This window comes from Ochotona curzoniae, unplaced genomic scaffold (assembly GCF_017591425.1).
Source record: "Ochotona curzoniae isolate NIBS_2020 unplaced genomic scaffold, NIBS_Ocur_1.0 contig_1, whole genome shotgun sequence".
NCBI lineage: Eukaryota > Metazoa > Chordata > Mammalia > Lagomorpha > Ochotonidae > Ochotona > Ochotona curzoniae.
The window spans coordinates 37129933-37150734 of record NW_024464918.1 but is presented as its reverse complement, the minus strand read 5'-3'; the positions used below and the strand labels follow the sequence as shown (position 1 = coordinate 37150734).

General features: G+C 43.3%; 1 protein-coding gene across 3 annotated transcripts in view; it reads right to left on the bottom strand.

The window, feature by feature from the left end:
- SEC24A (SEC24 homolog A, COPII coat complex component) overlaps positions 1-20802 on the bottom strand; it is a 64679-nt gene that overhangs the window by 37134 nt on the left and 6743 nt on the right. For all 3 annotated transcript variants that reach the window (XM_040971952.1, XM_040971942.1, XM_040971934.1), the window contains exons 2-4: positions 9761-10231; positions 2519-2689; positions 302-379 (exon numbers count right to left, since the gene is read on the bottom strand). In XM_040971952.1, coding sequence (XP_040827886.1) covers positions 302-379; positions 2519-2689; positions 9761-10231 — 720 coding nt within the window. The remainder of the gene's footprint in view (positions 1-301; positions 380-2518; positions 2690-9760; positions 10232-20802) is intronic.

Here is a 20802-nt window from a genome sequence, read left to right as displayed (position 1 = left end):
TACCACTATGGCAGGAGATCCGGGTTGTTTCCCCTCTTCTCCTTAAATAAATCTTCCTTTACAAACTTTAAAAAAAAAGCCCACAAGTCCAATTCTGAAACAAAGGGAAAAAAAAAAAAAAAAAAAAACACCCTGGCAAAACAATCCAAATGCACATAGATCAAGAATTTTAATAACAGTGTTAGCTATATAGTGAGATTATAAAATTTTCTTCTTAGCTTTTCTATAATAAGCACAAATTTTACAATGAACACATACAACCAAAATCAAGGGGAAAAAAAAAGCTTTCATAGCATCTCACCCAAGAAGCCACCTCCTTCAATCTCATCATAGCTATTGTGGGCCATCGTTGTTCCGTTCTTAGTATCTGATGTAATACCTAAGAAGAGAGTTCATTAACAAGATCTAAATTAGAATGTTTATTATTACTTCTTTAACATACAGACTAATACTTAAATTTGAGTTAACTTACAAAACACCAAATAGTTTAAACCACAGCCAAACTAATCAAATGTTGAAAAACTAAATTTTATGCACATTTTTAAATATGAAACTGTCACATAATTCCAATGCAACTTCAGGTAAAGTAAGCCTGAGTCTTTTGGAAGGAGTCTTTTTCATACCAATTATTAACTAGATTAAAGATATTTTTATACAAGGTATTTTATATAAAGGCATTTTAATAATTATTTTTAAGATTTATTTATTTTCATTTCAAAGGCATACTTTTTTTTAGAAACAAAGAGAGACAGACTGAAACACCAAACATGTACTGTTTCTCTCCCTGACTGGCTGCAATGGCCATAACTGAGCTGATCTAAAGCTAGGGGCCTCTTTCAGATTTCCCACATGGGTGTGCTGGGCCCCAAGGCTTTGGGCCATTCTCTACTGCTTTCCCAAATCACAAGGAGATAGCTGGATGAGAAGTGGAGCAGCCAGGACTAGAACCAGTGTCCATAAAGGATACTGGTGCTTGACGGTGGAGGATTAGCTTATTGAGCCAATTTTTTTTCTTACAATATTGAGTGCATCTGGGAGCTGGATATAAGGTGTAACTAACTCCAGCACAACAGCATCCTGCCAGGGTGATTTTCAGGAACTATCAGAAAGATCTTAACAGTTGTGAGACTTGGCCTGACAACCTCTTAGGAGTAATTCATATACACAGAAATAAATCATAAAAAACAATATTACTTGGACAAAAGTAAAATACTGATCAGAGAGCTCATTTTCAAAAATCTAATAGAACTAAAAATTAATTTGAACACAACATAGAAATATAATCGTCTCACAACATTGAAGGAGGACTGCTCCAAGTACGCTATTAACACTACCAAAACCTCACACATATCATACAGCATGATATGTGCATATATTCTATGCACAAACACCTGTATACTTTAAATCACCCTAGAATACATTTCACAATTAATACAATGAAAATAGTTATTTTACTTTATTGCTAATGGCAGGAGTAGGAAACTTCTGGCCTACAGATCTTTTGAAATCATTTGGTCTGGCCCTGGCAAGACAACAGCAGGTGCCTTGTGACAACCTGACTCAAAACTGAAAAGTGTAGCACCCAACAGTAAGAACTGTAATGGGTCAGGGCCAGTAAGGAAAGGCCACTGTTCCAGATAGGACAGGAGACGGCTTAAGTAGGGCCCATCGGTGTGCACAAGATCTGGCACTGGGAGAGGTTCTGATGGAGGAGTTGGCAACTCTCTGACAGGAAACAGTCCCTACAGGTGAGCGTAAGAACCAAGAAAGGGAGAAGCCTAGACCAGGCCAGGTACCACCCTCCTAGGAAAACAAAATTGAGTTTGGGTTCCTGGATTCAGCCTGGAATATCTGAGCTACTGTGGGGATTTGGAGAGTGAGCCAACAGGTAGGAAATCTCTCTGTCTCTGTGACTTTCAAATAAATAAAATAAATCAATCTGCAGAGCAACAAAAACAATAACTGAAAATGTTAGGAACAGTGGATTCCAATTGCTAGTCCACAGCCTAACATAATATAGTGACATTCCTGAGAAACTTCTTTACTCAAAATTCCTGAAGTCCACTCTAGCCAAAACTAGATTGTCTACAAAAATATGATTTTAATAGCAAAGAATGCAGATAGTATTCATCTTTCTACCTTAAGACAAAACTTCAGGAGCCAGTACAACTGGCTAATCCTCCACCTGCAAGCACCAGTTTCCCAGACAGGCACCAGACAGTGCTCCAACTGCTCCACTTCCCGTACAGCTCCCTGCTTATGAGCTGGGGAAGCAGTGGAGGATGGCCCAAGTCCTTGGGACCCTGCCCCCACATGGGCGACCTGGAGAAGACTCCTGCTTCCTGACTTCGAATCAGCTCGACTTTGGATACCGAGGTCATTTAGGGAATAAAAAAGTGGATGCAAGATCTCTGCCTCTCCTTTCTATAAATCTGCCTTTTCAATAAAAATAAATAAATCTTTTTTAAGAAAGAGAAGACGAAAGTTCCGGATGTGACTTTGGTTTTGATCTGCTTACCTTCCTGACTGCCAGTTGAATTAAATGAAGGCTGCACCACTCCCTGTGACGATGGCTGCGGGGTGGGCGCCCGCACGGGAGCTGGGCCTCGAGGTGGAGGAGGGAGCGCGTGAGGAGCTCCCGGCTGAAAAGTGGCAGGCAGAGGTGGATTTCTTAAGGGTGCTGCAGAACCTATGGAAACATTAATTTTTTCACACCTCACTTGAGAATGTACTGCACCTCCTCCCAGAGCCCAGTAACTTCCAAATTTATACTTTATTTATAATTCTTAGCAAATTAACAGAATATTTTAACTCCCTACATTTGTGACCTTATAATCTCTATGGATTTCTAATACATCTCCAACTCCATTTGTCATGCTTCTTAACCTTCATTAAAGCAGTTCAAAGAAACATCTGCATCAAGCCACTTCTAGATAGAATATTATATTTACCAAATTTTCATTAACTGATCTTGGAAGCTTTGTAAGTCATGGGAAACATTTAGTTGAAATTAACAAGACATGCTAATTTTACTTTATTAATTTCACAATATTATCTTAATTCTGCTTATTAACATAGTCTGCTTAAGTAATACCAAATTAAATTTACAGTGGGTAAAAACATAGTATATTATATTTATCCTAAATTCTCCAAGTTTTGTCTTATTTTGCTTTGTTCACTGGAGTAAAACTTATTAAAACTAACTATAGACGAGATTTTTAACCAAGTAGCGAGATGCCCACATCGCACACTGGAGAACCTTCGTTTCACTTTCAGCTCTGGCCCCATGACCAGCTCCCTACCACCGCAGACGCTAGGGCTCGTGATGATGCCTCGAGTAACTGACTTCTGGTCACCCATGTGGGACACTTAAACTGGATTCCTGATGACCAAGTCCAACCTGGTCCAGCCCCCATCTTTTGTGGACATTTAGGGAGTAAAACAACAGATGACAGAGCTCTGTCCCTAAATAAATAAAATGTTTTAATGAGATTGTAAATTTGTTTAATGTTTAAATAATAGTTAAAGAGAGTTTGCCTTCTATACTGGCTTTAGATTACATTAAGAACACGGGAGCCAGACCATGGCATAGCAAGCTAAGCTTCTGCCTGCAGAACAAGCATCTATAGGGATTCTGCTTCGAGTCCCACTTCCAATTCACCTCCCTACTACTGGCCTGGGAAGGCAGTGGAAGAGGGCCCCAACTCCTAAGACACCTGTAACCAAGTGAGAGAACTTGAAGAAGCTCCTGGCTTGAGATGAGCCCCGATCCAGCCATCCCGGCCATCTGAGGAATGAATTCATTAATGAGAAATCTCTGTTTCTCCTTTTTTCTGTAAATTTGTATTTTTTAAAGGAATATTTCATTTAAAAATATAAAATTTTAGAGTCTGGCACAAAGGCTCAATGGCTAAATCCTTGTCTTGTATGTGCTGGGATCCCATATGGGTGTCAATCTGTGGTCATAGCTGCTCTACTTCCCATCCAGCTCCCTGCTTGTGGCCCAGGAAAGCAGTAGAGAACGGCCTAAAGCCTTGTCACCCTGCACACATGTGGGAGGCCTGAAGAAGCTTCTGGCTCCTGACTTTGGATTGGCTCAGCACTGGCCATTGCAGCTATTTAGGGAGTAAATGTAAGCATGGAAGATCTTTCTCCCAGTCTCTCCTTCTCTCTAAATATTTGCCCTTCCAATAAAAATAATTTTTTTAAAATTTATATTTGTAAACATATAATACATATAATTTTTTAAAGTTTATTTATTATTTTATTGGAAGGGCAGATTTACAGAAAGGAGACACAAAGATTTATGCTGATTTACTCCTGTGGTCACAGTGGCCATAGCTCAGCTGATCTGAAGCCAGGAATCAGGAGCTTCCTCTGAGCATGGCCCCACTGCTTTCCCAGGCTACAAGCAGGGAACCAGATGGGAAGTGAAGCATCTAGGTCATGAACTGGCACCCATTTGGGATCCCATGGCATGCAAGGCAAGGATTTAGCCACTAGGCTATCACATTGGGCCCTATCTATAAATTTTGAAAACTATCAAATGAAACAAACTAGCAACAACATGAAATCTGTCCTCAAACCCAACAGCTCTCATCATCTTAATTTCATCATCTTCCTATCTGTACAAAAGTTCTAACTAGTGTAACAAATTTTTTCTACATGTTATCAGTTTCCTAAACCCCCGTTCACTTATTGTTCTTTCTTATTCTGAAAATACCAAAATTACTTTTTTTAAGACTTTTTTTTTTTTATTGGAAAGACATTTAAACACAGAAAAAGAGAGAAAGATTTTTCATCTACTGGTTTACTCCCCAAGTGGCCTCATTGGCCAGAGCCGAGCCAATCCGAAGCCAGGAGCCAGGAGCCTCTTCTGACTTTGCCACACGGGTGCAGGGTCCCAAGGCATTGGGCCTTCCTCTACTGCTTACCCAGGCCACCAGCAGGGAGCTGGATTAGAAGTGGAGCAGCCGGATATAAGGCCATAGCACCCTGACATGCCCAATCTCGTCTGATCTTGGAAGCTAAGCGGGGTCGGGCCTGATTAGTACTTAGATGGGAGAACTGGAGCAGTCGGGACCAGAACCGGTGCTATATGGGATCCCAGTGCATGCAAGGTGAGGACTTTAGGCAATAGGCTACAGCGCTGGGTCCACCACAATTGCTTTTATGTTCCCATTACCAAAAAGAAGAAATAAAGTCTACCGAATAAAACATCAGTAATTAAGTGTATATTTCATTTCTTCATTCCAGACTTAAAATGATTATTTATTTAAGAGACAAAGAAAACACAAAGAGTTCTTACTACTCTAAATGCCTGCAATAGCAATCAAGCCCAAAACTTTTTCTTAAACATGAGCTTTCATGAAATGGGTAATAACATTTCTTCATAATTATTAACTTCTTATCACTTAAAATACTTATTCGAAAAGTAAAAAGTCAGTGAGAATCAGAGACAAAAATTTTTGTCATCTGTTGCTTCACATGCGAAATGCCTGCGATAAGCAGGGCAGGGACAGACAGGTAAGAAACCCAGGGACTGTGATGTGGAATGCCAGTCCCAAGGCCATCCCCCTGCTGACTCTTTCTCATTTATTTATTTGTTTGTTTGAGAGGCAGAGAGATGACTTCCAGTTATAGGTGCCTTAGTTTACACTTTGGCAGATGAAGAAAAATGCAAACGTCACTATCATTTTAAGATAAAGCCTTCCTGGCACTGCATTAATGTGAGTTGTCGTCATGTAAGAGTTTGAAGATTACAGTTGTAGGGGGCCAGCACAGTGGTACAGCACGCTAACCTCTGCCTGCCATGGCATTCCATGTTCAAGTACTCGGTGGCTCCACTTCTGATCTATCTTCCTACTTACAACATGAGAAAGCAGCAGAAGACAGACCCTGTACCCACATGGGAGGCAAGGAAAAAGCTCCCAGCTCTGGTCGTGGTCATCTGGGAAGTGAAACAGCACATGGAGATGTCTGTCTCTCCTACTCTAACTCTAATTTTCAAATAAAAGTAAATCTTTTTTTAAAAGTATGGTCTTAAGTACAGAACTTGAGACTATATTATTCTGCAGTGGAAATTCAACCTAAATGATATTATTTTCTACCATTTAGATTTCTGGATAGTGCAAAAACTAATATCAATTAATTTAGCTACATAATAGAAGGGCCAGGTGTGATGGTTTAGTTGTTAATTTCTCTCTGCCAGCATATCATATGGACACCAATTTGTGTCCTGGTTGCTCCACTTCCTATCCAGCCCCCTGCTTACGACCTGGAAAAGCAGTACAGGATGGCCCAAACCTTTGAGACCCTGTACCCATGTAGGAGGCCCAGAAGAAGCGCCTGGCTTCTGATCAGTTTAGCTCTGACCACTGTCCCTATTTAAGGAGTGAATTAGCAGATGGAAGATCTTTGTCTCTCCTTCTCTTTGTAAATCTTCCTTTCAAATAAAAATAAGTAAATCTTTTTAAAAAAAGCATAGTAGAAAACACATAATTAAGCTCTCAAATCTTCAAGTTTCAGGCTGTATTATGCAAACTTTCAGCTATTCATAATTATTAAACAACTAACCCTGTTTTTATAAGACTAAAAATTTTCAAATATTCAATATGTTCTTAAATTCTCCAGAGGGCAATAGAAAAATTATTTAGGATCCTTATATCTCCTAGTAATGCTAATTAGTGCCGTGTCAACAGAAGTTAGGGCAAAGATTATCAACATTTAACTCCCTTACTGAAGAAGCACCCACATATAACTGTGGCAATACAGAAAGGTCAAAGACCAATGGGGCAAAGTCCATGACCAACTCATCATGAACAACAGTGCATGCCATTCCCAGTCACAAAGATGCACCAACCTAAATAAGCTTACAGAAACTTTGCGGGTTTTTTGCTTTTATGATATATTTATTTACTTATTTGAAAGGCAGAGGTACAGGCTTAGGAGACACAGAGGAGAGGAAGAGAGAGCTTCCATCTGTTGTCTCACTCCCTAAATGGCCGCAATGCTTAGGAACAAGCCAGGCAGGAATTAGGAGCCAGGGTTTCCCACATAGCTGTAGGGGCACAGCACTGGGGTCATCTGCTGCTTTCCCAGGCACCCTAACAGGGAGCAGAATCAGAAGTGGAATGACTAGGACATGAATCAGAGCTTTACCCCTATGCCACAGCACCAGTCCCACTTTTGCTTTAAAAATATATTTATAGGGTCCCGGTGCGATGGCACAGTGGTTAAGGTCCTCACCTTGCATGCCTGGGATCCCATATGGGTGCCGGTTCTAATCCCGGCAGCCCCGCTTCCCATCCAGCTCCCTGCCTGTGGCCCGGGAGGGCAGTCGAGGACGGCCCGAAGCTGGGACCCTGCACCTGCATGGGAGACCCGGAAGAGGCTCCTGGCTTCGGATCGGCATAGCATCGGCTGTTGCGCTCACTTGGGGAGTGAATCATCGGATGGAAGATCTTCCTCTCTGTCTCTCCTCTCTGTATATCCGCCTTTCCAATAAAAATTTTTAAAAAATAAATAATATATATATTTATAAATCCAAAATATGTAACATTTCATAAGATTACTTATCAAGTTAAATAGTTCTTATTTATAAAACTCATAGCTAGAATTTTGCAGCCTTCTTTGAAATTTTTAAAAGCAATTAATTTAACAATGTCACAAGGTGGGTCACGAGGGAAAAACATTAAGGTGTGGATGTTTGGCACAGAAGATAACACAGCACTTGGCCATTGGCATCACCTATTCTGATGCCCAGGTTTGATGACCTGGACTCAGCCTCCATTTCTGGCTCTGTCACACGCACACGTCGGGAGGCAGTCAGCAGTGGCTCCCTGAGCTGGGGCCTGGAACCCAGTTAGAAGACACAGACTGAATCCTCAGCACCAGGACTTACTCTGGGCCAGCCCCGGCTATTGTAGACATTTGGGGAGTGAGCCAGTGGGTGGGGAATCTTTGTCTTTCTCTGCCTTTCAAACAAATAAAATACGTTCATAAATTCCTCTTAAGTTTTAAAAAAAATTTAAATGGATAATTTTTAAAAGATTTATTCACTTTTTATTTCAAAGGCTGTGTTACAGAGAGAGTAGAGACAGAGAGAGAATCTTTCATCCACCAGTTCACTCCCCAAATGGCTGCAACAGCTGAAACTGGGCTGATCCAAAGCCAGGAGCCAGGAGCCTCTTCTGTTCCCTCACACGGATGCAGGGTCCCAAGGCTTTGGCTTGTCTTCTACTGCTATCACAGGCCACAAGCAGGGTGTGAAGAGGAGCAGCCAAGATATGAACCAGTGTCCATATGGGATCCCTGAGCACGCAGAGCAAGGATTTTTAGCCACTAGGTTACCACACCAAGCCTACACTACTCTTTAAAGAAAAAAAAAATTATTTTTACTTAAAAAGCAGATATACAGAGAAAGGAGAAACAGAGAAAGATCTTCCACTAGCTGCTTCACTCCCCAGAGCTAGACTCAGAGCCAGAGCTGGGATCCCCTTCCAGGTCTCCCATGTGAGCATAAGAATTCAAGGACTTGCTCCATCTTTCACCAGGCACATTAGCAGGGAGCTGGATCAGAAATGAAGCAGCTAAGACTCAAACCACAGCCTTTATGGGAGCCCAGCACTATAGGAGGAAGTCTAATATACTAATATCACAGTGCTGGTGCCAGCCCCCACCAATTTTATTAGACAGTTTAAATAACATGTTTGCCAGGACATGCATTTGGACTCATACTTCTGCCAACCACTTCCCATATACCGGAGTCTGACTCCTTAATCTGGCTACTGTTCCAGTTTCCTGCTATACAGACTCTGGCAGGTCATTCATTCCCGATGCCCATAAGTGACGGCTGAACTAACTTCCAAGCTACCAACTCTGGCCCCTCAGCTTTTGAGGGTATTTGGATATTAGAAGTAGGAGCCACCTATCTTTCAAATAAATAAATCTTACAAAAATAAAAATTAGAGGGCCCAGTGTGATAGTCTAGTGGCTAAAGTGTTCACTTTGCATGTGCCGGGATCCCATATGGGCATCGGTTCTAATCCCAGCTATTACACTTCCCATCTAGCTCCTTGGTTGTGGCCTGGGAAAGCAGTAGAGGACTGCTAAAAACTTTGGGATCTGCACCTGTATGGGAGACCCAGAAGAAGCTCTTCGCTCCTGGTTTTGGATCAGCTCAGCTCTGGACATTATGGTCACTTGGGGAGTGAACCAGTAGATGAAAGACCTTTCTCTCTGTCTCTCCTTCTCTCTGTAAATCTGGTTTTCTGATAAACAATAATAAATCTTTAAAAAAAAAACATTTTTAAAAGTTTAAAAAAAATTTTTAAATTTAAAAACCTAAACAAGCAAATGTTTCAATAAGCAAGAGTTTTACGTTCTTTTTTCTTTTTAATTCATTCATTTGAACAGCAAAATTACAGAGAGAAGTTGTTGGTGACACAAAAAGGGGTCTTCCATCTGCTGGTTCACTCTCCAAATGGCCCAATGGCTGGAACTGGGACAGTCCAAAGACAGGAATCAGGAGCTTCTTTCAGGTCTCGCATATGGGTGTAGGTACCCAAGGACTTGGGCCATTTTCCACTGCTTTCCCAGGCACATTAGTAGGGAGCTGGATCAGAAGTAGAGCAGTCAGGGACTGGAACCAGCACCTTTAAGTGATGCTGGCACCATAGGTGGCAGTCTTATCCACTAAGCCAGAGTACCAGTCCCCGCATTTCATTTCAAGAACTGCTATTAAAAAAAAAAAAATTACCTGATGACTTTATGAGGCTGTTTTGAAGTGAAGGATCCCCAGAAGAAACATACTGATGATTTGTTGTTAAATTTGTATTCCCAGATACAGTTAGTTGGGATGATGAAGGAGGAAAATGGTTTGTCTGTGAACCTGAAGATGGATAGGCATACTGCCAGTTCAAGGGTGCTGACAAGTTGGTTCCAGGAAGAAAACTACCAGAAGGCATTGGTGTAGCAGCTGGGTTCTGAGAACCAGGAGGTGGCATTTGAGGAACAGGACCACTATGGAGCGTGGGCATCGCTGGATGAGAAGCCACAGGTGGTCTATTCAAAGTCTGCCCCAATCCCTGAGAACCACCATAGTTAGACTGTCCAGAGACTGGATTCAAAGTCTTTGCTGGTATTAGATGAGGGTAGGATCCTGGAAGCTGTGAGTTATAGCCTCGGCTCACTGACACTTGTGAAGACATCAGAACATTTTGTACAGGACCTTCCAAAAAGAGAGAGAAAAATTAGTCATACAAATGCCTACAACCATATTTAAAAAAAAAAAACAACACAATATATGGTACTCTTTGATTAAGCAATAAAAGACAACCCAATTAAAAAGCAAAGGATTTAAAAAGATATTAAGGAATATTTCCAGGGGCTGGAATTGAGGGACAGTGAATTGACCTGCCCCTTGCAACACCAGAATCCCATCCTAGAATGTTGGTTTGAGTATTAGCTACTCCATTTCCAAATCAGGTGCCTACTAATAGAGCTGGGAAGGCAGCAGAAGACAACCTAAATTCCTAGGGCACTATCACTCATGTGGAAGATCAAGATGCAGTTTCTAGATCTTAAATAACTGTTGGCAATAATGTGTAAAAGCCAAACACTGGTATGTGACTAGCAAAAATGAAAACTGTCTGTTCCAATCACATTGGACCACAGCTCGGCAGTTCCCCCAAAATATTAAACATCATTATTGTATGACTTAGCAATTTCACTTATAATCTACAAGAAAATGCATTCACAAATGTTCACATCAGCACTACTTGTAATATAAAAAAAATGGAATGAACTTAATATCAAGAGATGAAATGATAAACAAAAAAGGGCCTATACATATGATGGAACACAACATAGTTGTAAAAAGAAATGAACAACCGTTTAAACCTTGAAATTAATGTTAATTTAAAGAAGCCAGACATAAAAAGGCATCTGCCACATGAGCAATTTACATAAATATTCAGGAGAATCCACAGATACAGAAATAGATACTTGGTTGCAGGAGTTAACAGAAGGAAGGAGTGACTGCTAACATATATGGGGTTTTATTTGGAGGTAGTAAGAATATTTTTTAAGATTTATTTATTTATTTATTTGGGAGTGAGGGAGACAAAGGAGAGACAGAATGAGAAATTGGCCATCTGCTGTGTACTTCCCAAATAGCTTCGATGAACAACACTCTGCCAGGCTGTAGTCAGGAGTTTCATTCAGGTCTCCCAATGATCAGCATAGGCCCAAACACTTGGATGTTCTTACACTGACTTTCCTGGGCCCTTAGCAGGGAGCTGGATTGGAAGCAGAGTAGCCAGGATATAAATCAGTGCCCCTAGGGGACGCCAGTGTCACAGAAAATGGCATTACCAACAAAAATCTTCTGAAACTGGGGCCAGCACATTGGCTCAACTGGCTAATCTTCCACCTTCAAGTACCAGCATCCCAAATTGTTACCAGTTTGTGTCCTGGCTACTCCACTTATGATCCAACTCCCTGCTTGTGACCTGCAAAAGCAATGAAGATTGCCTAATGCGCTGGGATCCCATATGGGCACCAGTTCTAATCCCGGCTGTTCCACTTCTCATCCAGCTCCCAGCTTGTGGCCTGAGAAACCAGTTGAGGACAGCCCAGGGCCTTGAGACCCTGCACCCACATGGGAGACCTGAAAGAGACTCTGGGCTCCTGGCTTCAGGTTGGTGCAGCTCTAGCCATTGCAGCCATTTAAGGAATAAATCATTAGATGGAGGATCTTCCTCTCTGTCATTCTGTATATCTGACTTTCCAATAAAAATAAATAAATCTTTAAAATAAAATAAATAAATAAATAAATCATTTTTTAAAGTGAATTGTTTCTGAAAAAGCTGTCAGAGGGGCCAGTATTGTGGCACGGTGACTTAAGCCACCACTTGTGACATGGATACCCCATGTGAGCACTGGATAAGAGTCTCAGCTGCTCCCTGTTAACATACCTGGGAAAGAACCAAAAAGGGATTCAAGCATCTAGGCGCCTACCACCATGTGGGAAACCCGGATGGAGACCTAGCTAGCTCCAGACTTCGGCCTGGCACAGACCTGGCCACCGTGGCCTTTTGGAAAGCCAATGAACACATGTAAATTCTCTGTGTTTGCTCCCTTCCCCCTCTTGCTATAATTCTGTCTTTCAAATAAAGAAATAAACAAATCTTAAAAAGAGAGAGAGAAAAGCAAGCAAGCAAGCAAGCAAGCAAACCTTGGATGTAGGAGTGCCGGACTCGGTGGTAAAGTCAAAGCTGGCCCATCGCGGATCCTTATTATAGTGCCTGGGTTCAACTCCCAGCTTCAGTTTCCGGCCAACGCAGATGTTGGGAGGTGGTGGAGACCGCTCGAGTAAATGGCTCTACACTACTCATCTGAGAGATACAGACCAAGTTCCTGGCACCTACTTGAAGCTGGACCAATTCCTGCATTTGCAGGCATTGGGGGAGTGCAATAGTGAGTGGTTCCTTCAGAACCTCTCCTGATGCCAGGTTTCACGCTTACCAGTGGGTCCATGGGCCAGCACCACTCAGTTCACCTCTTATCCCAGCTGGAGCAGTGGCTTTCTTAGCTGGCCTTCAACCCATTCTGGTTCCTGTTGTTGGATACTTCAGCCCAGCCACAGCTCATCCATATCCACATATAACATATACATGGCTCAGTTGGGGTTGAAAGCCAGCCTAGTCCGTCCCACATCTACCCTGGTCTTCCAGAACACCAGAAGGTGTTGCAGTCTGGCCCGGCCCGGTGCGTCAAGTCCCAATCCACACTTGTGCCAAGGGAGGCTACAACTGTATCCTGACCAGAATGCAGCCCCATTCCAGCCTGTGCGCCCCTTGGTGGGAACCCCCATCCAGCCTGGGTCTCCCCCCAGCTCCCCAACCTGGCCTGTTCCCAGCCAGTGTTGAACGTGCCAGTGGTTGCTCTGGCCCGGCTCGGCACAGCCCATCGCCTGTCACAACCCCTGCCCTAGACACTGTGGCTCCTCATCCTTGGCTCACACAGACCAACTGGTACAAGAACCTAGCTGGGCATGTCTTGTGGTCCATCCTGATTTCTAATTTAACTTGTGGGCTAACGTTTGCTCAGTGCTGCCCGGGGCGCCCGATCCATCACCTTTCCATACATGGATGAACATTCGGAGCTACTTTGCCCAGCCTGCCCGACCCCCAGTTCCGGACCTCCTATTCACCAGTGGGAGCCATGGCTCACCAGGAGAATTTCTTAAGTTTCTCCCCTTTATCCCCTTCCATACAGAATTCTCACACTTGCCGTTGGGTTTTAGGCCAATGCCTGGCACAGACCGACCTTCCTTTCGGCCTTGCATGAGTTGGCGAACGCAGCATCCCTGCCCACCTCGCATCCCTTTCAGGATGGACATTCGGGTGCCACTACCCTGACCTGTCCAGTCTATTGAGGGTTCTTTCATCTGTGGTTGATGGTAAGCTCCTTGGTCTCATCCAGTTTAGACCATCACCATCCCCACTCCTAAGCCATCCAGTGGGTTAGAATTTCCATATGGTGTGGCCCACCCCCCCACTCATTCTACCCCCAGATATGATTCTCGAGTGCCAGTCAATGTCACGGTCCTGCCTACTGTGACCCTTCTGCTGATCCATCATCATGTCAGATGGGGACATCTTGCTGGGCATGCCCAGAGTCTTAGCCTTTGAATGAACTGGCGTTCGGTGCTCAGCATTATTAAGTAATTATAGCTTCATCAGAGGAAGATTTACTGTCATTGAGAATCCTTAGGATTGACTCACGGCCGCAAAGCATTGTGGGTTCAGCCTAGAGCTATCTGAACAGCAAATCAAAGAACCAAAATCCCAGAGCTGCATTGCTGGGTGGCAAGCAGGCAGAGCCTGATGCCAAATGGCACACTGACCGCCAAGGATCAGCTCACCACGCACACGTGGTGGCCGGTGTGTGTAAGAGGCATGAGACATCCATCTTGTCTGGCGCTTTCACCTGCAGTACTCTTGTTGTTAAGATTTATCTGCATCTTGGGCCAGCAGCATGGCCTAGCGGCTGACGTCCTCGCCTTGAATGCACCCAGATCCCATATGGGCGCCGGTTCTAATCCTGGCAGCTCCACTTCCCATCCAGCTCCCTACTTGTGGCCTGGGAAAGCAGTTGAGGACGGTCCAAAGCTTTGGGACCCTGCACCCACATGGGAGACCTGGAAGAGGTTCCTCTGTATAACTGACTTTGTAATTAAAAAAAAAGAAAGAAAGAAAGAAAGAAAGAAACAAAACAAGATTTATCTGCATCCCAGCAGGATGCAGTGGGGGGTGGGCGATATGACAGGTTCATGTTCCAGTTGCTCTACTTGCTTTTCAGCAACCTGCTTATAGCCTGGGAAAGCAGTAGAGGACGGCCCAAAGCCTTGTACCCTTGCACACACATAGGAGACCTGGAGGAGACTCCAAGCTCTAGGCTTCATTATCAGCTCTGGTCATTGCAGCCATTTGGGAAGTAAACTAACAGATGGAGGATTTTTCTCTCTATAAATCTGATCTTTCAAATAAAAATAAATTAAAAAAAATATTTATTTGTGTTGATTAATAAGTTTGTATTGCTATCCTTGGAAAGATACTGCATTTTGTTATTGAATCTTGGGAATTGATTATCAACCTGTGATTTGCAGAATGAAGAAGTCACACGTTGATACTTGTTGTGAGCAATGGTTTGGTTTCATTTATGTTTCCACCCTCAAGCATGTATGGGCAAGCATATGTGTACTGGTGGAACACAGAATTTCATATGCTGTCATTTTAATATTTTTTCATTTCTTATACATCAGTTAATTTTTCACATTAAAAGATTTTAAAAAGCCACAATATACCAAAGTTATTTTCAAGTCAAGTAAAAGTTGTTTATCAACAAAATGTACAAAGTATGTAAAAGTTTCATAGCAGGTCAGTAAACAAAATAAAATATAAGGCTGCCTAAAAGAAGAAAAAAAAAAGTCAGAACTTGTTTTATAACAGTCAACACTATAGATCCATAGTAAAAAGCCATAATGTGAAATCTAAGTATCTATTTGTAGCAGTATCTATTTGTATCTAAATGTATAATGATTTCACTAAAGGAATTATAGTTGTTTATTCTGGAGTCAGCATTAAATTCAATAATCTGTCAAAACAACAGATTGGTGATTGTTCAGTGATCCAGAACACACTACCGTGGCACCACTATTTGGAGTAAAGGCACTTGAGTTCCTAGAGTCTCTCATCTGTCTGAAAGCAGATCTCCGCAAAAGATCTCAACTGCCACATGCCCCTACCCAGAGCAACCATGAAAGGCTATTAACAACTGAGAAAGCCAAGCAGACGGAGTCACAAAACACCACATCTGTAGGTGTTTTGTGTTCTTTTTCCCCTACCCTCTTCCAATAGCAATGGTACAGAAGACCCAACCGTAACCCCTTCCTTGGGCCACATTTCTGTAAACTCCCTTGGGTTGGGATTACATTTTATATTTCTCTTGCTAATCTGTCATACTAGTAAAATTTATACGTACCACTGAACCTCAAGTAGCATAAGAAAAGTGTGCCTGCTCCAGTAACTGAAGTTTTATCTTTAAAAAAGGAAAAACAGGGCCCGGCACGGTGGTGCAGTGGTTAAGGTCCTCGCCTTGCACGCCCGGGATCCCATATGGGCGCTGGTTCTAATCCCGGTAGCCCCGCTTCCCATCCAGCTCCCTGCCTGTGGCCCGGCCCAAAGATTTGGGGCCCTGCACCCCATGTGGGAGACCTGGAAGAGGCTCCTGGCTTCGGATCGGCATAGCATCAGCTGTTGCGCTCACTTGGGGAGTGAATCATCGGATGGAAGATCTTCCTCTCTGACTCTCCTCTCTGTATATCCACCTTTCCAATAAAAAATTTAAAAAATAAATGAATAAATAAATAAAAAAGGAAAAACAGGGCCAGTGCAGTAGCCTAGCTGCTACCTCAATAGCCCCAGCTACCCACTAGTACACCTCCAAAAGCAATGGAAGGTGGCTCAAGCGCTTAGTTCCCTGAACTCTTTGGGAAACCTGAATGTAGCTCCTGGCTCCTGGCTTCAGTCTGGTACAGCCCTGGCCACTGTGGCCACTTGGGGAGTAAACCAATCGGTGGGATCACTTATCTCTCTGTCACTTGGCCTTTCAAATAAATAAAGAAATCTTAGAAAAAAAAGGCTGAATTGTGGGGACTGGGATTGCAATACAGCTGTTGCAACATCAACATCCCATATCAGAATGCCAGCTAAGAGTCCTGGCTGCAAGCCAGTGTGGTAGCCCTGCAGCTAAAGACCTCGCCTTACAGGCGCTGAGATCCCACATGGCCACTGGTTCTAATCTGATTGGCCCTGCTTCCCATCCAGCTCCTTGCTGCTTGTGGCCTGGGAAAGCAGTTGATGACAGCCCAAACACTTGGGACCCTGCACTTGTGTGGGAGACCCAGAAGAGGCTCCTGGCCGCTAGCTGGCTTCTGGATCGACTCAGCTCCAGCCGTTGTAGACACTTGGGCAGTGAATCATCGGACAGAAGACCTTTCTCTCTGTCTCTCTTCCTCTCTGTATATTTGACTTTTCAATATTTAAAAAAAAAAAGTCTTAGGAGTCCTAGCTGCTCATCTTCTGATCCAGCTGATCCAGCTACCTACCACAAAGGCAAGGAAAAGAGTAGATAATATAGTTCAAATCCTAGGGCTTATTCCATTCATGTGGGTCCCTCCCATGCACTCTGATGAAATTCCAATCTCCTGAATAAGCCTGTGTTGTTGCAGGCATTTGGGAAGTGAACCAGTGAATGAAAGTTCTCTCCCTCTCTGTCACTCTGCCTTTCAAAAAAAAACTTTTTTTAAATTGAATTGTATGATTTTCATGCATGTTTTTACTTTGACATTTTCATTTAGCAATGGCACAACAGGTATAACATGGGGAATTTACATCTCCATATAAATTCAATAAAAATAATTTAACATTGGGATCACGGAGAAAATATATAGCATAGTATATACTACTTGAAAAAATAATAACTTGAGGGGGTAAGAACTGTGCAGTAGCATGTGAAGCTGCTGTATACAGTGCCAGCATTCCGTATGGGCACTGACTGTCCACTAGTAATGTGCCTGAGAATACTGCAGAGGATGGCCTAAGTCCTCAGGCCTCTGCACCCACATGGGAGGGCCAGAAGAAGCTCCTGACTCCTGGCTTCAGCCTGTTCAACTCCAGACATGGCAGCTATTTGGGGAGTGAACCATCGTGTAGAAGGACCGTTTCTCCCTCCCTCTCTATAACTCTGCCTTTCAAATAAATATATTTAAAAATAACAATAACCGGGCCCGGCGCGATGGCGCAGTGGTTAAAGTCCTCGCCTTGCACGCCCGGGATCCCATATGGGCACCGGTTCTAATCCCGGCAGCCCTGCTTCCCATCCAGCTCCCTGCCTGTGGCCTGGGAAAGCAGTCGAGGACGGCCCAAAGCTTTGAGACCCTGCACCCGTGTGGGAGACCCAGAAGAGGCTCCTGGCATCAGCCGTTGTGATCACTTGGGGAGTGAATCATCAGACAGAAGATCTTCCTCTCTGTCTCTCCTCTCTGTATATCCGCCTTTCCAATGAAAAAATAAAAAATCTTAAAAAAAAAAAACAATAACCCTGAGGAAACAGATTAAAATTTATTTTCTTTTTTTTTAAGATTTATTTTATTTTTATTAGACAGTGGATATACAGAGAGGAGGAAAGACAGAGAGGAAGATCTCCTGCCCATCAATTTACTACACAAGCCCTGCCAAGAACCAGAGCTGAACCAATCCAAAGCCAGGAGCCTCCTCCAGGTCTCCCACATGGGTGCAGGGTCCCAAGGCTTGGGCTGTCCTCAACTGTTTTCCCCAGCCACAAGCAGGGAAATGGGTGGGAAGCGGGGCCACAAGAATTAGAACCAGCGTCCATATGGAATCCTAGCACACGCAAGGCAAGGACCTTAGCCAATAGGCTACCGTGCTGGGCCCACAGATAGGATTTCATATGAAATAGGATATAAATCTTCAAATTTAACTCCAATGTTTCTGACTTGAGCAATTGGGTGGAAGGCAGCACTATTCAGTGGGACAGAAGCAAAGAAACGAGAAAAGAAAACATTGCAAAGAGACACTGAAGAGTTATTTTATCTTTTTTTTTCTGTTAAAAAGAAATTGCTTTATTTATCTATCTATTTATTTATTTTACCTACCTACCTACCTGAGAGGCAGAGAGAGAAAAAAAGACAAACACATAGCACTCACACCCACAGGTATGTGTCCCAATGTCTGTAACAGATGGAGACGAACCTGGGCAAAGCCAGGAAACTAAGAATTTAAATGAAGTCCCCCATGTGGGTAGCAGAGACCCACCTGTTTGAACCATCACTGCCAAATTCTGGAGCATGCACTGATGGCCTCTGGAGCTGAGCCAAGACTCTAACTCAGGCACTTCTGAACAGAACCTAATCCCTACAACACGCTGAGAACTCAAAGACCTGAGGTACCTAGCTCTGACCTGAGAGTCCCTGCCCACTCTGAGAAGCCTGGGTGCTCCTGCAATGTATAAGTTAAAAGGAACTGAAACACCTCAGAGTCACAACAGAAAAGCTCAGCTGACATTGGAACAACCAGTAGACATCACCCCTATCTCCCCACTGCTTGCATGTCTGTAGTCATGGGGCTAAATTTGTGTTTCCCTGTATAATCCTTGACTCACCTGCCATGGGTGGAGAGGTTGAATGTTAAGTTACCAGCCTCTCACCTCCACAATTTCAAACTATACTAAATCAATTTTCTCTCTTTTCTTATTCTTTGAGTCATTAGAGAGAGAGAGATAGACAGACAGATATTTTTATTGAAAAGGCAGATTTACAGAGAGAAGGAGGGAACAAAAAATCTTCTATCAGCTGGTTCACTCCCCTAGTGGCCACAATGGCTGGAGCTGAGCTGAACCAAAGCCAAGAAGCAACCAGGAGCCAGGAGCCTCCCTGGGGTCTTGCACAGGGGTGCAGAGTCCAAACGTTTTGGGCTATCCTCTACAGCTTTCCCAGGTCCAAAGCAGGCAGCTGGACGGGAAGTGAAGCAGCCAGGACATGAATTGGCACCAACGAGATCTTGGCACATGCAAGGGAGATTTAGCCATTGTGCTGAGCCCCACTAGATTATCTTGTGAAAGGTACTTGATTATAGGTTCTCAAAAAGTGTGCCATGGCATACAGATGTCCTAAGAGATTTAATCACAAGAGTAAAACTCTGTCCCTGAGGTTATTTTAAATATAACAGCTTTCAGGTACAACCAAGAAATTCAATGGAACTGTCCAACACAATATTTATTTTCAGTCACCAAATATATAGGTTGCAATTTAAGATATAGCTTCAGAGTGTGGCACAGCACTCCAACACATTAAGACTCTGCTTGAGACCCCCACGTCCCATACCAGAGCATCTGGTTCAAGCCCGCCTCAACTTCTGATCCTGTTTCCTGATAATGCACATCTTGGGAGGCATTAGATATAGAGGTGCTCTTGACACACATGTTAGACAGCCAGCTAGAGTCGATGGCTCCTGGCTACAGCATGGCCCAGGAGCGAAGGTGCAAGACCTGTGTCTTAGTCTCCATCTTCCCTTTGTTACTCTGCCTTTCAAATAAATACACATTTTGTAAAAAGATTTTTTTTTTTTTATTGCAAAGTCAGATATACTGAGAGGAGGAGAGACAGAGAAGAAGTGCTTCCATCCAATGATTCACTCTCCAAGCAGCCACAATGGCTGAAGCTGAGCCAACTGAAGTCAAGATCCTGAAGCCTCTTTTGGGTCTCCCACACGGGTCCCAAGTCTTTGGGCCGTCATCAACTGTTTTCCCATGCCACAAGCAGGGAGCTGGATGGGAAGCAGGGCAGCCAGGATACGAACCAGCACATATGAGATCCCAGTACATTCAAGGTGAGGATTTTAGCCTCTAGGCTGTTGCGCCAGGTCCAAATAATCTTTTTTTTTTTTTTTTAAAGACATACAGGGCCCGGCGTGGTGGCGCAAGTGGTTGAGGTCCTCGCCTTGCACGCCCGGAATCCCATATGGGCGCTATGGGCTGGCGGCTCTGGCCTTGCCTGACCCTGGCTGCTGCGAGCATTCAGACAGGGAGTATTAATCTATATGCTCTTTCTTTCAAGATAAAAACAAGTCAGAGTTATGGAGAGAAGGAGAGACAGGGAGAAAGATATTCCATCTGCTGATTCACTCCCCTACAACCCCAAGCTAGGAGCCAGGAGGTTCCTCCAGACAACCCACATGGGTGTAGAGTGGCTTCGGGCCATCCTCCACTGCTTTCCCAGGTGCAAGCAGGCAGCTGGATGGGAAGGTAGCCAGAACACAAACTGCTGTCTATATGGGTTCCTGGTACTTGTAAGGTGAAATTTCAGCCATTAAGCAATCGTGCCAGACCTTCAGCTTTTATTCTTTATTTTTTTTAAGAAGATCTCTTTAACACTAAGCCATTCATCCATTACTACATTGAGTTAAAATCTGCCAAGCACTTCCCACCCATGATATATCAATAAATGAACAACCAGTTTTAAGTTAATTACAAAAAACATGGTGTACTGTGTGAAAATATCAACAAAATTCACAGAAAAAGTAGTCAAGTATTCAACCAATATCATATTTCAGACAGTATTCTTTCACAAGTCTCTCCTTTCTACATATGAGCTTTTAAATTCAACAGGTAAGAACAAGTTAATTATCTAGACAAATCTCCTTAATTTAGCACCTC